General features: G+C 39.8%; 1 protein-coding gene across 1 annotated transcript in view; it reads right to left on the bottom strand.

Annotated features, from left to right (window-relative positions):
• AUTS2 (activator of transcription and developmental regulator AUTS2) overlaps positions 1–15,405 on the bottom strand; it is a 3,698,117-nt gene that overhangs the window by 9,750 nt on the left and 3,672,962 nt on the right. The window contains exon 17 of the mRNA XM_044054863.1: positions 12,105–12,327. Within this exon, the coding sequence (XP_043910798.1) occupies positions 12,105–12,327 (223 nt within the window). The remainder of the gene's footprint in view (positions 1–12,104; positions 12,328–15,405) is intronic.

Raw genomic sequence — 15,405 nt, 5'->3', positions numbered from 1 at the left:
AGTGGGGGAAAGGCATAAATTGAGAGGCTTTCCCAGGCAAAGGACAGGGCATCCACTTTCCAAGCTTGACTGTGGGGAGTTCTGGTGCAGAATTTGTTCACTTGGTAGTTCTGAGGGGAGGCAAGCAGGTCTACCTCTGGTATCCCCCATTTGTTCCTCAAGAGCTTGAATATTTTGGGTTCCTAATTCCATTCGTGTGGGTCCATGAGATTTCTGCTCAAGTCATCTGCCAGTGAATTTAGTTTGCCTGGCAGGAATTGAGCTTGTAGGTTCACTTGGTAGCTCAAGGCTGTGTTCCACAGAGCCATGGCTAGTTTGCAGAGTTGATAGGAATGGGTTCCCCCTGCTTGTTTATGTACCACTTAACTGTGGTATTGTCTGTCTTTACCAATAGTTGTCCTGAAGAATAACGTCTTTGAAGGCTGTCAAACCATTCTGTACAGCTAACATTTCTTTTTGATTGATATGCAGGTGCATCTGTTTTGGGTTCCATTTCCCTGAATGCACTGCACTGCCCTGCCATGTGAGCCCCCCATGCATAGTCTGATGCATCTGTTGTTAGGGTTTGGTTGGCAGGAGGTAGAGTGAAAGGGAGTCCCTTGTCGTGGTAGCAGGCCTCTGCCCACCAAAGGAACTCTGCTCTTAAATAAGGAATGATAGGACTAATTGTTTCCAGGTCCTGATGAATGTTGACTCCATAGACTTTTTAGATACCACTGAAGTTTCCTCATATGCAGTCTTGCATATGGAGTTAACAGAATGCAAGAGGCCATGAACCTCAAGGCTTGCAGGATTTTCTTTGCAGATAGCTGGGTTTTTGTGGCCAGTAGGTTGAAGTAGGTTGTCAAATAAACTTGTTTCTCCAGAGTGAGGAATATCATCTGGGAAGTTGTGTTCAAGCTTGCTCCCAGGAATACAATCCGCTGGCAGGGTATTAGGTATGATTTATTCTCGTTGATGGTGTACCCAAGTGAGGTTAGAAGTCTCTTTACAAATGACAGGTGTTGTAATAGCAAGTCCTGATTTTCTGCCTGAATCAGGCAATCGTCCAAGTATGAGTAAATCTGAATATTTCTCTGCCTGCAAAATGCAATGTCTGAAGCTAGGGACTTTGTGAATACCCTGGGCGCAGTAGATAAGCCAAAGGGAAGTGCAGATAACTGACAGTGCATGGAGCCCACCCTGAAATGTACGTTTTGTCTGCAGGATTCCCTTATTGAGATGTGCAGGTAAGCTTCTTTTAAGTCTAGGGTTGCCAGCCAGGCATCTTTGGCTAGCATAGGAAGAAGCTGCTGAAGCGTAAGCATTTTCAATTTTGGAACCACCAGAAAGGTGTTGAGAATAGACAGGTCCAGGATAGGACGCCAGGAGTTTTCTTTTCTGGGAACCAGGAACAGTCTTGAGTAAAGACCTTGTCCGTTTTGTTCTGCTGGGAGAGGTTGAATCGCCCTGATATTGAGGAGAGAGAAAACTTGTTTTGGGGCCTCCACCCACTGATTTGGGGGGAGGTCTGGTCATCCACTTGGGGTTGGGAGTAAGTGGAAGTGGAATCTCTATCCTAGGGAAACTATGTTTAAAACCCATTTGTCCTGGGTAATGAGTTCCCAGTTTTTTGCATGCAAGACGAGCTTTCCTCCTGAGGGAGCAAGTAGTTGAGCAGGGCTTGGAAGAGTTAAGGATAAGTCATTGTGCCATTTTTCCATAAGAGTGGTGGCTTACTATTCCCTGCTTTGGAAGTGGTAGCCCCTCACTGCTTATATCTGTGCATAGCCTGAGACTGAAGTCTTGGTGGTCTGCTGCCCCTGAGTTTGGACTGAGAAGGCCTGGAAGGGACTGAAAAAGATCAGTTCTTTGAAGGCCAATGCCTACTGAACCTAGGCAGCTGTACTTGTAAAAAATCTTTAACAGTTTGCATAGATTTAGCTTTTTCCTCCATCCTTTTGAGGACTTCTTCTGCTTTGTTGCCAAAAAGGCGGTTTTGGTTTAAGGGTGCATCCAGTAATTTGGCTTTAACATGATCTGGCAAGTTTTGCTCCTTAAGCCAAGCATGCCTTCTAAGTACAGACCCAGTGACAGCAGCCCTGCAAGATGCTTCTAAAGCATTAAAACGACATTGCAAAGTATGTTTACAAACTTGTTTAGCAGAATGTGTTAACTCTTGCAAATCTTTGTGTTCAGCACAGTCAGGAATCAACATCATTTTCTGTTTAAGTAGTCCCATAATATGCTGCTGATACTTTAACATATGAAACTGGCAATTTAAAGCCCTAATGGCCAAAGTAGCAGAAGTGTATAATTTCTTACCCCATCTGTCTAAAGCTCTAGAGTCCCTATCAGAAGGGGTAGGATTTTTGGCAGTAGTAGCCTTAATGCCTTTTCGTCCTTGGGAAATGGTCCCTGGATCTGCAGTAGGATTCTTGAAGAGGAATTTTTGAGAGTCAGGTACTCTGTAGTACCTGTCACGTTTCCTGAGAGCTGGAGGCAAAGTGTCTGGGGTAAGGCTGGATTCCAAGAAAACATCTACAATCTCCAGAACAGGAGGGATAGCTTTGAGGCAGGAGTAAAAATTCCCTAATCTCTTTTTGGACTGAGAATAGTCCTGGCTTTCCCAGTGGAAATGCTCCCTAAGGGTATGCAAGGTTTCACCAAAAGAAAATTCTTCTGGAAGGGAAGCGGAGGGAATGGAATCCTCTGCAGCAGAATCCTCATAAGTAGATAAGGGTAGATCCTGGCAGTCAGATGGAACAGAGATATTAGATTCCTGATCAGAAGAATGAGAAAGAAAATCAGTTCTAGGTCTCTTAGAGGGGGAAGGCTGGCTTCCCCTAATTAAGGTAATAAGGTCTTCAGCCATTCTAATCATTTGTTTTTGAGACATATTGGCCTGAAATGCAGTTTGGTCATCGGTTTTCTAGGTGTTGTGCGAGCGTTAGGCCTGAGGAATTCAGTATTTCTAGCTTGAAACGAAGTCGTCAGTTTAATATGAAAGTCGGTAGGCCTGAATACACCCTCAGAAGCCAGTGCCTGCACAGCGGCTCCAGACCAATCCAAGGTAGAGACATCCACAGGTTCCATAGTCGAAGAAGCATCTTGCTGCATACCGGGCTCCGTATGGGTCTCAGTAGAGACATGTGAATCTGTAGTAGCAGGTATCAGGGTCTGTGAAAGTGCCTTAATGACTACAGGCGGACTGGCGGCTAGCTTAACAGAAGCCTCATCAGCAGTTTTGGACCTATGCAGTCTGTCTCTGTCTTTATCCTTACATTTTTTCGGAAGATTGGTAGTCGGATGGCTTAATGAAGCCATTTTGGAGTATGGAGATCAAGAATGGAAGTATTTAGCTACAAAAACAGCCCGACGATGAACAGTTTGGGCGTTGAACAAGGCACAAAACCAACAGTGAGAGATGTCGTGGTCTGGGCCTAAACAAGTGACCCAGTAAGAATGAAAATCTCTTTGAGTTATTTGCTTTCCACAGGCAAGACAATTGTTAATTTTTTCTGACATCAGTTAGAACAAGAAAAAAGGATCCCCAACAGGGTACTTATCTTTTTGAAGACTTCAGGTCTGAAACTCGGAGTCGGCCGACTGGCACTGGTGAACTGCTTCTGCATTGGGCACCGCACAGCAAGAAAGACTGATGTAATTTGTATGATGTATATATATATATATATATATATATATATATATATATATATATATATAATGTATATAATAATGTATATAAAAATGTATATAATAATATAATGATGTAAAACCAGTATTTGCTGCTTGTTTTCTAGGAAAGAGGTACCTTTTTCAGCTGACCATGGAACAAGCTGTTGGTCCCTCTGATGTTAACACCTACACCGTCTAAGGTGATCAAAAAGTATGATAAGAGGGGTAAGTTGATACAAGGAATCTTGAAGGTTTTTCAACCCTCCTTTTCCATTTCTAAGGGTTTCTCTACCCCCTCATTCAGTTTTGGCAAACAAACTAAACGGTCTCAAAATGCAGGTAAACAGACATTAAAGTAGAAATTGCAAGGGGAGTTCCAAAAAAAATCCAGGAGCCCTCCAAAACCAAGGACGGTCGAAAAAGTTAGAATGACTATTTAAGGAACCTTTCACCACCACCCCCACCCCCACCCTGGCAGCCCCTTTTCTCTTCCAGAAAGTCTGAATATTCTTTCGCTTAGGCAGCAAATTTCAGACAAATGGGTTCTGAAGATCATTAAGGTTACAGATGGCAGTGAGATGAAATTCCTCCTTTCATAGGGTATTCCCTCATACACTGGACAAGTCTTTCTCATTTCCAGCTGTCTTTCATCACGTGCTGTTCCGGGGAGTGGTAGAACCAGTTCCTCCTTCCCAGGTGGGAAAAAATATGCATTCAGGCATGTTTTAGTGCCAAAAAAAGAAAATGCTTGGAGACCAGTTCTCTTTCTTTCGTAAATGAGTTTGTGATGATGAATGCTGTCTCTTCACTTCCTCATTCAAGTTTCCTTGTAGTTCTAGATTTAAAAGGTTAGAAAGACCTTCTACATTGCCCACCTGATCATGAAGGGATTCACATCCAGATCTAGTGAGGTCATTGTTCCCCTGTACTCTTCACTTATCAGACCAATGATCGAGTACAATGCCCCATTCGGGATGTATCTCGCCCGACATCTGCAGCAATTGGAGAGACCCCAAAAGTTCCTCACCAAAGGGATAAAGGGACTCCAAAATCTGTCATATGCTGCCAGATTGAAGAAACTCCAGCTCTATTCAGTTGCATACCGTCTGCTCAGAGGTGACATGTGCCTGACATACAAGGCCATGTCCAACCCGGAATTAATGGACATGCTCCACCTCAAAAAATCCAAATCCACCAAAGCCACTAGAGCAAGTGACTTAAACCTTAGCACGGATATAAATAGGACATGCTGGAGGGATAGATTTATCACTCAGAGACTCCCTATGCTGTGGAATAGAGTCCCGGTCCATGTGAGGCAGAGCACCTCACTGGCTCTGTTCAAGAGAAATCTTGACCTGTGGATGGGAGATCGTAGGTTTACCCCGGGAATCATCTCTGTGTCACTGCTGGACAGAGGCACAACAAACTAAAGGGCACAGTATTTTTTCATATAAGGGGTGGCGTAAGCCACAAAAATTTGGGCTAGGCTTATAAATGCCTTGGGGCAGATAGCCTAGTATAAACCTATGAACCTATGAACCTATAATGGTGTCAGCTGCATGTTTTATACCCCTGATGACCTAACGTCATAGAAGAAGCGACAGCAACTGACACAGAAATCTGAAGACTCTGGTATTCAGGCCGACTGAGGGCTACCTGCAGCCAGATAACCCAAATGTGATGACTGCAACAGTGAAACACGAAGAACATCTGAATTCAGTAAATGATAGTCATTTAAGTTTCAGTCTTCCTGTCTTCCAGGAAACTGATAGTGGTATGTTGCTCTGACTGTAGTGCACATGATCATGGGTTCAAGACTTGGCAGTGAAATGCATGGTGGTAACACAACATTTTATTCTAGTTGTTGTTGTTGTTTCTTTCGGCTTTTCCCGGTTAGGGGTCGCCACTGTGGAAATCTAGTAACTTTCCAAAATTATACAAGCAATGTTTAAAATGTGTCCCTGATTTTTGCCCCCCCCCCTGCCAAAAAAAAAAAAAACTGAAATTGGAAATAAGTGCAAGAAGCTGTGCAAGATGCTTATGGCTTACACTACTGTCATTCTATTTACATATATATATATATATATATATATATATATATATATATATATATATATATATATATATATATATATATATATAGTGTGTGCATGGAGGTATACTTTTATGATGGAAGTGTTAAGAATTGGGCAGTTTTGTCATTATTGGTTCTTGGCAGATTTTGTTTCATTGCCTACTGGAAAAATGTTCAAACAATAAATTTAAAATGCACTGTAACTTAAGTTTAACAAGTGTGCTGTATTATACAGGAATATAATTTAATAAAGTCAGGAAGGTGTATCAAAGAATGGCTGTATGTTTCTTGTTTTGTATGCAAGGGGCCTACGATTTGAAAACAGCCCAAAGGTAATCTTTATCCACCACTGGCCAAATGCGTTTTCTTTGTATGTGGTGTGGGTTTCAATTCTGTTTCAATGAATGTGAGTTTCAAGGGCAGAGAAGTTTTAATGCCCAGTCTATTTTCATTGTGAGGCAGTATTGCTTTGTTTAGCAGATATCTATTAGTGTTTGTGCATTGTGCTATAAAATGTAAAAATAAAATCCAAATAATCATTGTAGAAGTAAACCAGTATGCAAACATTAGTGTTTATGGTAAATGGGGTGAAATAGCCTGGTAATGGGACATTGGAATGGCTGCAGGGGGACTATGGTGCCATATTTTGGTTGTCTGTTCTTCAGTTTGCATTTGAAAATTGGTATCCCACAGTTCCATTGGTGTGAGCGGGGTTACATAATTATATATGCAAATTTTACTTTAATCAGCATACAGATTTGTAACTATTTTTCATGGGCCTTGTCCAAATTTTTGATGTTTCCAGGTTGAGAGTTATGACTTTGACCCTCTTTGGCAGCAAATATTGGATGATGTACATGGAAAAGAGACAATTTCTAGAATCAGGAGGTACAGACGGGCACTAGGCACAGCTTATGATGCATCACAGTGAAAGGAACAAATTCTACAAGTAAAACTGAGAAATGCAGTGCAAGTATATGACAGACCAAATTTTATATATATATATATATATATATATATATATATATATATATATATATATATATATAATCACAAACTGCACAATTTTGTGATTCTGTCTGTATGCAATGATTGAATCCATGCTAGTTAAATAAGCTAAATATATATGCAACTTACAGTTGGCTGCAATGACATTCTCAACAGAGCTGCAGTCCTTCTATGACCCACTTAACATTACTGGGCACAAATGTATTTTACTGGGGAGACACAAAATGGGTGTCTGACCTAATGTGGTCAACATAAATATGTCATGTCTGTAAAAGTAATTGCAGAGCATAATGCAAAACATGTCATGAAACTAGTAATAAAATGGGTACACTGTAATTACGTTGCCTATAAACACTTCATGTACAGGTCATGTACAGGTCATGATGTGTGAATCTGACTGGGAACATGACTGCCCATGACCGTTGCACACGAACAAAATAAAAAGTACACAGAAAACAGCTGTCATAACTGCCGAGTCTCTACAGTGTTCCTACAATGCTGGTAACAAACACATGATATAGATATATATGTACATATACATATCTGTATACATAGTTAAAGCTGATACAGCCACAACACACAAATATACATGTCCATATACATATATTTATACATGTATATATGCATATACATGTACATATACATATGTGTATACATATATGCGTACACAGTTAAAACAGCTGATACAGCCACAACACATAGCATCATGAAATACAAACACTATGTCACTGTGATCCACAACTGCCACTGACCACATCAAGTAAGAAAACATTGATAATACACTACATATTTTATCAACAACACAGCAAAGTACCAAATGACATTATGTATGCCTTAACACCCAACAACTAAAACAACTTACTCTCAAGTAAGAAAAGGCACTAAGATACATCCTTTAATATCAGAATCAGAAATGAAACACTAGTATAGTCATACAGTAAAGTATACCACCTACATATTACACTTTTTCACTCTGAAATGATCTTATGTCTGAATTTCAAATGTATTTATTGTAACTAATACAAATACAATCACAAGTGTGTCATAGTCTTCCATGGACTATATAAGCTGGAAAGACTAGGTGGAAGTAAGGCTGATGCTGCTCGTGTGTAAGCAGTAATGCACCTATGTTTTGACCATGCTATTAAATAACTCTTGTAAGCAAAGGTTTATTAATGTGGTAGAGTCTCACAAAATGTTATACTACCACATACAATTACGTGAAACAGTTATATTGTCAAAGATCCAGCTGATGAGGTGGGAGATACTTGATATACATGCTGCACCTTGGCAATTCTATAAAAATAATATGCACACAGTTTGGGTAAGCACCTTATGTGTCCTGTTCTTATGGGACCTTTAGCTGTTCAACAGGTAGTGTCCAGACACAGAGGTGGGTCTCTACCACAGTGTGCTGTTTTCTTTAGCACTATTTATTAAACAAGGGCACTAAGCATTTTTCGTGGACATGTTGCTGGCATCAGCTTGTGTGTGTGTGTGTGTGTGTGTGTGTGTGTGTGCAATACAGATGCTGGTGCTAGCTTTCATGGCCAGACTCTGTGGGCAATAAGCAGTTATACTGATACAGTGGCTGATATATTGGCTGTTGGTCAAGGCATTATGACTGACTAAATACTGCTCAGGTGCACGGCTATGTATACAAGTGTGCACACCTGGAGCAAAACCAGTGACATAAAGGACATGGCTGACAGCCACACAAGTGGTTTCACTCTTGCTGCCACAAAAACTATCACACTGATCACAGTGCAAACAACCGGTACAGAGATGTAACAGGACTCCTTGCCAATCATATCTGGTAGGAAGGTGCATCAGGATGTTGTCCCTTTTGACAAGTCCCACAACAACATGACCCTCCTGGGATGAATTATTACACTGAGGCTGCTAGTGATAATCATTCAGTGAGCAATGACTCAAATTGGGCTCACAGATTTGCTACAGTATTAGAGAGCTACCTTTGAAAACCCCACAGACTGGTGCACTCAAATCAGCACCTATCCAATCAGATGACTGTTTTCAACAGAGTCAATGACTGCCTACTGCAGTTGTGTCTTGGGAGCATGTTGTCAGTGCTGGGAATCTCAACTCCACTTCAGTCTGGTGATTCACATCCCTGTGGTCTCTAAATAATTCCACACACAAGTGTCCATAATCCAATATATGGCCCTACAAAGTAGACAACACATCCCCCCATAAACTGAGTCCTGCTTTTGCATTATGGTAAGACTACATATGACAGAGGTTTGTGGTCAAACTCATGCTGGAATCCCCCCAGTCATGGGTCATCACTGTGTCCTTGACAGGGAAGACCACATCAAAAGATATATTTTTAATTATTGTGGACAATACTGCATAGCATCCATTCCAATTGTGGTACATACATGCAGAGATATCCTGTATGTCCCATAACCTGTAATAACAATGACTTTTGCCACTCATAACTCATATGGCACAGTGATAATCATAACTGTCTGACTCTACAGTTAGCTATGACATGCACTAGTCAGTATACCCTGTATGAATCACATCACTGCAACACACCAGCTGTTTGCATCATGATAATCTTTTGTGTTGTCCACACACTTGGCGTATTATAGAACATAGCTTTCTGCTAGATCCCACCATATTACTTGTGGCTAGGCCTACTGAATCCACTATACTGATATACATTGTGTTTTTTCCCAAACCACTTTTTCAATGCCATCATCATCATCATCCTGTAGATGCATATTCCCTGGTACCTGGAGCTGTGCTGGTATGACTATGACATGCCAGACTGTGAGGCCACACTATCTACATGTTACCATATTCTTCTTCTTCTTCTTTCAGCTTTTTCCGGTTACTGGTCGCCACAGCGGAACACCTGTCTTCTCATGATTGGCAGTGGAGTTTTATGGTGTCGAGTTGCCAGCCCGGCACCCAACCTTCCACAGAAAGCACACACATGCACACACTCACACCTAGGGCCAATTTAGAGTGCCCAATCCACCTACAGCATGTCTTTAGGATGTGGGAGGAAACCGGAGCACCCGGAGGAAACCCACGTGACCACAGGGAGGACATGCAGACTCCGCACAGAAGGCACCCCAGCCAAGGATCGAACCAGAGAACCTCTTACTGTGAGGTGACAATGCTAACTGCTGCACCACCATGGCCGCCCTATATGTTACCATATAATGGGACATAAAATCATGATCTGTGATATTCTACATTGTGTATCACAGAGCATCACCAGATAAAGCTCAACACCTGAATCCAGAATATAGCAACACAGATATGTTTTTAGTCACCATCCATGTGTGCTGCAGTTTAGGCACTTTTGGCAACAATATGGGGATATGTCATCTAGGCATCATCAGACAGGGCTAAACAGGACTGTCACTATAAACTGGAATTAGAGACACATTCACATTTCTGACAGATTCTTTTCATCTACAACAGTTTTTGCTGTTCCTTGATGAATATATATGACTAATTATTCATCACTAGATGCCTACATGAACAAGCCCATCAAAAAACACATACCCACACAAAAGGTACACTTTCTCCATATATGTCATTTTGTACACTTCTCAGGTATTTTTTTTTTCTGATAGAAGGGGTATGATAATATCAGCATGGGGTAGAAACTAATAGTTTAGGGAATAACAACCTTTATACTGGTACATGTTATGACATCTTCCCTTCTTGGTTACATGACAGAATCATGCCATGTCTGCATGTCAATTAAATGGTGCCAATGCAAGACTTACACAATAGCCAGGAACTTATATGAAAACTTGGAAGCTACACTCTGGGGAATTCCTACACTGTCACCAACATGGTCCTGGAATATTTTACGTGCCAATATACACAATGACAGGCATTGTTTATTTTCAGGGTACACAGGATTCCCTTGCAGGTTCTATGCTGCCATGAGTATTGTACATATCACACAGAACTTACACCAGCAACTTTTCCGAGGAGGCATTATCTATCAAACACTTCCTGTTCAGAGATGCAGTCTTTTATTATGCTAAGCTGGTTGTCGTCTAAATGGATTGTAAAATGTAGCTAGCAGTAGATTTTCAGCCATTAATACATACACTTGTATGACTGCACTGTTTTAAAATGATAGTATTTTTTCTGCTACATTATATTTCTTTCTGGCAATCTAATATTTGTTATTTTCATCCTGCAAATGAAAAGAATGCCACTACAGTGTTTCAGAATCAAATTACGTTGCAAATGGTCAACGAATACTTGTGCTGTTTTTTCATTTGCATTGTCCACGTGCAAGCATTCTTTTGGAAGGGAACTCATCACAACCCGGGCACGGTATTGTACCCCTAATGTAAACTGTTTTAGAATCCAGCTTTCTGTGACTTCCCTCCTGAAAACAAGATGCAGTCATAAATGTATCCTAGAAACAAATTTGGAAATAAGCAAAATAAACTATTTATCATGATCTGCATTTCTTGGCTGCTAAGTCTGCCAACACCCCATTCCTGGGGCTCATATTTAGATGGCACATGTTTTGTTACCTGTGAGACTGGCATACATTATTTTGTAAGAAATGGACAGCCTTCTCAGCCTCTTCCCTCACACGAAAACAATGTTAAGGCACCATCTTTGATTATGGTCAAAAAAGAAACACTTGTCCCTTACATGAGTTAAATAAAGGATTCTGTATACCTCTATTTATCAAAGGCAATATTTCGTTAAGAGTAGGATGCATACCTCTCAACTGTCCAGATATTTTTACAATGTCCATTTTTTCCTCATATTTTTGTTCTGTTCTTGTTAAAAATTGCAATTTTTATGGAAAATATTTGATGACTGAAATCACTAAATAATGACAGACATTTGAGTTTCAGAATTCATATCCTTTAGAAAATGCATGCTAACACAAATACTCTTATTCAAACAACTTTCTAAGTTTGTAAGAGCAATATCTAAAATGTGTGATTTGGGGCTTTTGTCCCCCCCCCCCCCATTATGTTTGGCTTTTCCCAGATTTCTTAAGTTTCAGTGCTATGGTAAGATATCAGTAGGTGTTGCAGTGTTTTGTGAGTTCAAATCCTTAGACGTATTCTACAAATATCAATATAAGTTATAGAAATATTCCACCTTGAATAAGGCATTACTTACATTCGATGTCTTCCCACTTGTACAGAATATGATCTTATATGAATGTTACTTATAGGAAAACCCCCTGCTGTTTCTTTAACTATCACCATGAATCAAGGGAGACACTATGCTATCTAAAACAGATATCAAGCCAACACATTTTGGAAGATCCAAGCGTACATTACATATACAAAAATATAATTCTTCAGCTGTTGTTATTTTGGCAATGCTGTCATACCTTTCTTTGTCATCTTTGCTAATGGAAGAATCTCTTTTATCAATGTCACGATCTCTGTCATGAGTCGCTGCAGACGGATTGCGTTCTACGTCCCCAGGCTTCAGCCATGGTGGAGGTGTTGGGAAGGATGGTGGGGTTCGGTGGAGTCGATTCCAAGGTTCATGAGGGCTGTTAAAATTTGGTACTGTTGGGCTGTCTTTGTGACCAAACATTGAGTTCGTTGCTGAAAGGTTAAATAAACAAAATGGAAACATTTCAGAAGTGCTAGCACTAGCAAAGCAACTTATCAAAAGTAACACCGCATTGTACTGGCAGCTGAAATAAAGAAAGGCACATATGAAGAAATTGATAACATGGAATTAACTGCTAACCTATGTTGGACAATAATTTAGCTAAACAAATATTATCCACTTAAGTTTGTACAGAAGATGAACAGCTAAACACTCGAGTTTGCATTTTCCTTTCTAGTTACCAAATATTTATTTTTATTCCTATTTAAACGGGAAATAGATACACCATGCTGCACCTCAAAAGTGCAGTCACTTAGACACATTCTGACAGATGTACATTTTCTATTTGTTTCAGGGAGATTTTGCACAGTATTTAATTAAGTGTTCTCATCACTGGGTCACAGATAAGTAATATTTCACATCTCAATGGTGATAATTCAGAAACTGTTATGGTCTAATGGTGAGTTATAAACATAAGTCCTGATGAATGCAGAGAAAACAATTTGGACTGGCAAATATTGACTTCTAAAACACATTGCATCAAAATAAAAGCAACAGCACACAAGGGTGGTTCACCTGACACATACGTTCAAAGTATTTTATATTTCCATGTTTTGTCAAGTATATGTTGGCTTAATAGTCAACATTTTAATCATGATGGGAAGCGCATTGTCATAGCAGAATTGTCCTTTATTCATGTGAAATACAAATAAAGGAAAGCTACAATTTATTGTGTGCACGTTACATGTCTATCGTCTCCTACTGAGCAAAGATATTTGTGTGGCAGAGGTCAGGGTTGTTAAGTTCCACTCTGCAGTATAGAGGATTTAACTCGGACATTTCTATTTCCTCCCACTTGAATTGAAGACAATGCATCTTCTGTCAACAAACATTTTAAAACATAGTTCAAACATGGGTAAATAACATCTTCCTGCATTTTAGCAATACAGTGATAGCATTTTCTGCTTATATTTCAGCTTTTCTGCTTAAAGGTGGAGGATACAAAATGCAATTAATCTATGTAATGTTACCCCTTGGTTTGCTCTATTCAGATGATAAGCAGATAACAAAGTGTCTCCAACATTTACTTCCATTCATTGCTCTTGAGCTTGAGAATAAATGTACAAAAGTAAGACAGTTAAACTAGTGAACTTTCTACTTTAAGAAGAAAGATTATCACTATGCGGTATAACCAAGATCACGATTTTCATTTTTTTCTAGAGGTTCGAAGACAATGTAATATCCCAATATCAGAAAAGCACTGACAGATTTAAGTCAAATAATGCAGTAAGTCTTTTTCCCATTATTTAGTCGTGCAGTACTGGGACTTTAGGATATTATGTTAGACCACAACTGAATAAATGGGAAGTGAGACCAGTAACACAACAGAAGCTGATGACTTTCTCAGACATAACTTAGATTTTCAAATAAATGACAACTTGGTCTTGAAAAAACAGTCCTGCTGTATTGCAAAAAGATTACTAATTGGCATGCTGAAAGTACTTAGAGCAAGATTGTCTAGGGCTCCTTAAAACTATCCCACTGTGTAGTACTCACTCTACAGGTAACAAATGAAGCATGTAAAACCAGACTATGTGGGGGGTTACGTCCCTCACACCCCTCAATGTGGCGGGCTGAGCCCCCCACCCCCTAAATATATATGCTAACTCCAGGATTACACTACAGTGGGGAAAAGGGCACAGTAGTGGCAGCATGTAGACTACTGTAAGGTAAGTGAAAGGTATATGCCCTTTCCCCCACTATACTGCAATCCTAGAGTTAGTATATATAGTTAGGAGGGTGGGGGTGTGGGCGGCATAGGCCCCACCTAGTCTGGCTTTATATAGTCCAGTTTACAATTTAGTATGTTGAAATTCAGCATTATGGGTTTCAGTCTTATGGGTTTCAGTCAAGTGACTTTTCAGTCTTTTGAATTTTCAGTCTTATGGTCTTAGTCAAATGCGTTTCAGTCAAATGAGGTTTCCATCATATGATAGGGATCCATATATATTTGTTTTGTTCATGCTCCACTTCCGGCTGAAATATATCATCCTTGTCACCATTACAATTCACTATCCTCATTAACCTCTCCTTGTTAAGTCTCTGCTATCCTCTCTTCCTCTATACCTATAACCTATAAGCAACACTTTCTAAACATTTCTGTTACTGCTTTAGATAATCAAGTCTACAACAAATATTTTGCCTCAAACTAGCACTGTACATTGTGATATATCTTTTCTCTTGTTTGCACTTTTATATTTGCATTTTCCCTCTGTCTACAACACTGTAAATAACTTATGTATCTTACCAAGATGTTTTGTAATTTAGCTATGCAAATTGGATCTTTTGTCCCCAAGACTCTGCTGAAAATGGGCTCTTGTAACTCAGTAAACGTTCCCAGTAAACAAATGTCAGTAAATAAATAAAAGCATGCGCATAACAGAAAAACATACCACCAAAAGCCTATTCATTGTGATCCGGGGGGTTCTTGTTTCCTAATCCCTGACTGTCACATAATCCCTTGTTAGTGTACTACTCAACATCACACCAAATCTAACTAATAGTTTTATGAAGAAAAAATCCCCGGTAACCTGTGAATTCCTTCCCTCTTCAGGTAGAATCCTCCCTCTTCTGATTATATATGGCCTGATATGCAGTTGCATATAATAATCTGGTTATCTACGTTCTCAGTTACACTTGCTGTTGTATATGTTGATTTAAAAGTTAACATAATGCCTTCACTGCCCTCTCGTATTTTATGTTTAATAAAGACTCTAGATCTTGGCTTGCTTCTTCTAACTACAAGTAATCCTGAATAAAAATGCAAAACACTTCTCTGGTAACGGAGACATCTCCTTCCCAATGCAGTTGCCTCCTTAATAACTGACCATATTCTGTATCAAGTCTGGCTGTACTTCACAGGTTGTCAATGAGTATGTCAGCCATCTCAGCTTGTAAAACTTGTTCACTATTAACTAGTGCTACAGTCAATCCTCATTCAGTTGACTGTAGCAGTGTAATGGAGCTTGTTGTGAGATTGTGAAGTTAGACTATAGATATATATATATATA

This window comes from Protopterus annectens, chromosome 13.part0, assembly GCF_019279795.1.
Source record: "Protopterus annectens isolate FY-2018-M chromosome 13.part0, PAN1.0, whole genome shotgun sequence".
Taxonomy (NCBI): domain Eukaryota; kingdom Metazoa; phylum Chordata; order Ceratodontiformes; family Protopteridae; genus Protopterus; species Protopterus annectens.
The sequence above is the reverse complement of the archived record's forward strand: the minus strand, read 5'-3'. Positions and strand labels throughout refer to the sequence as shown.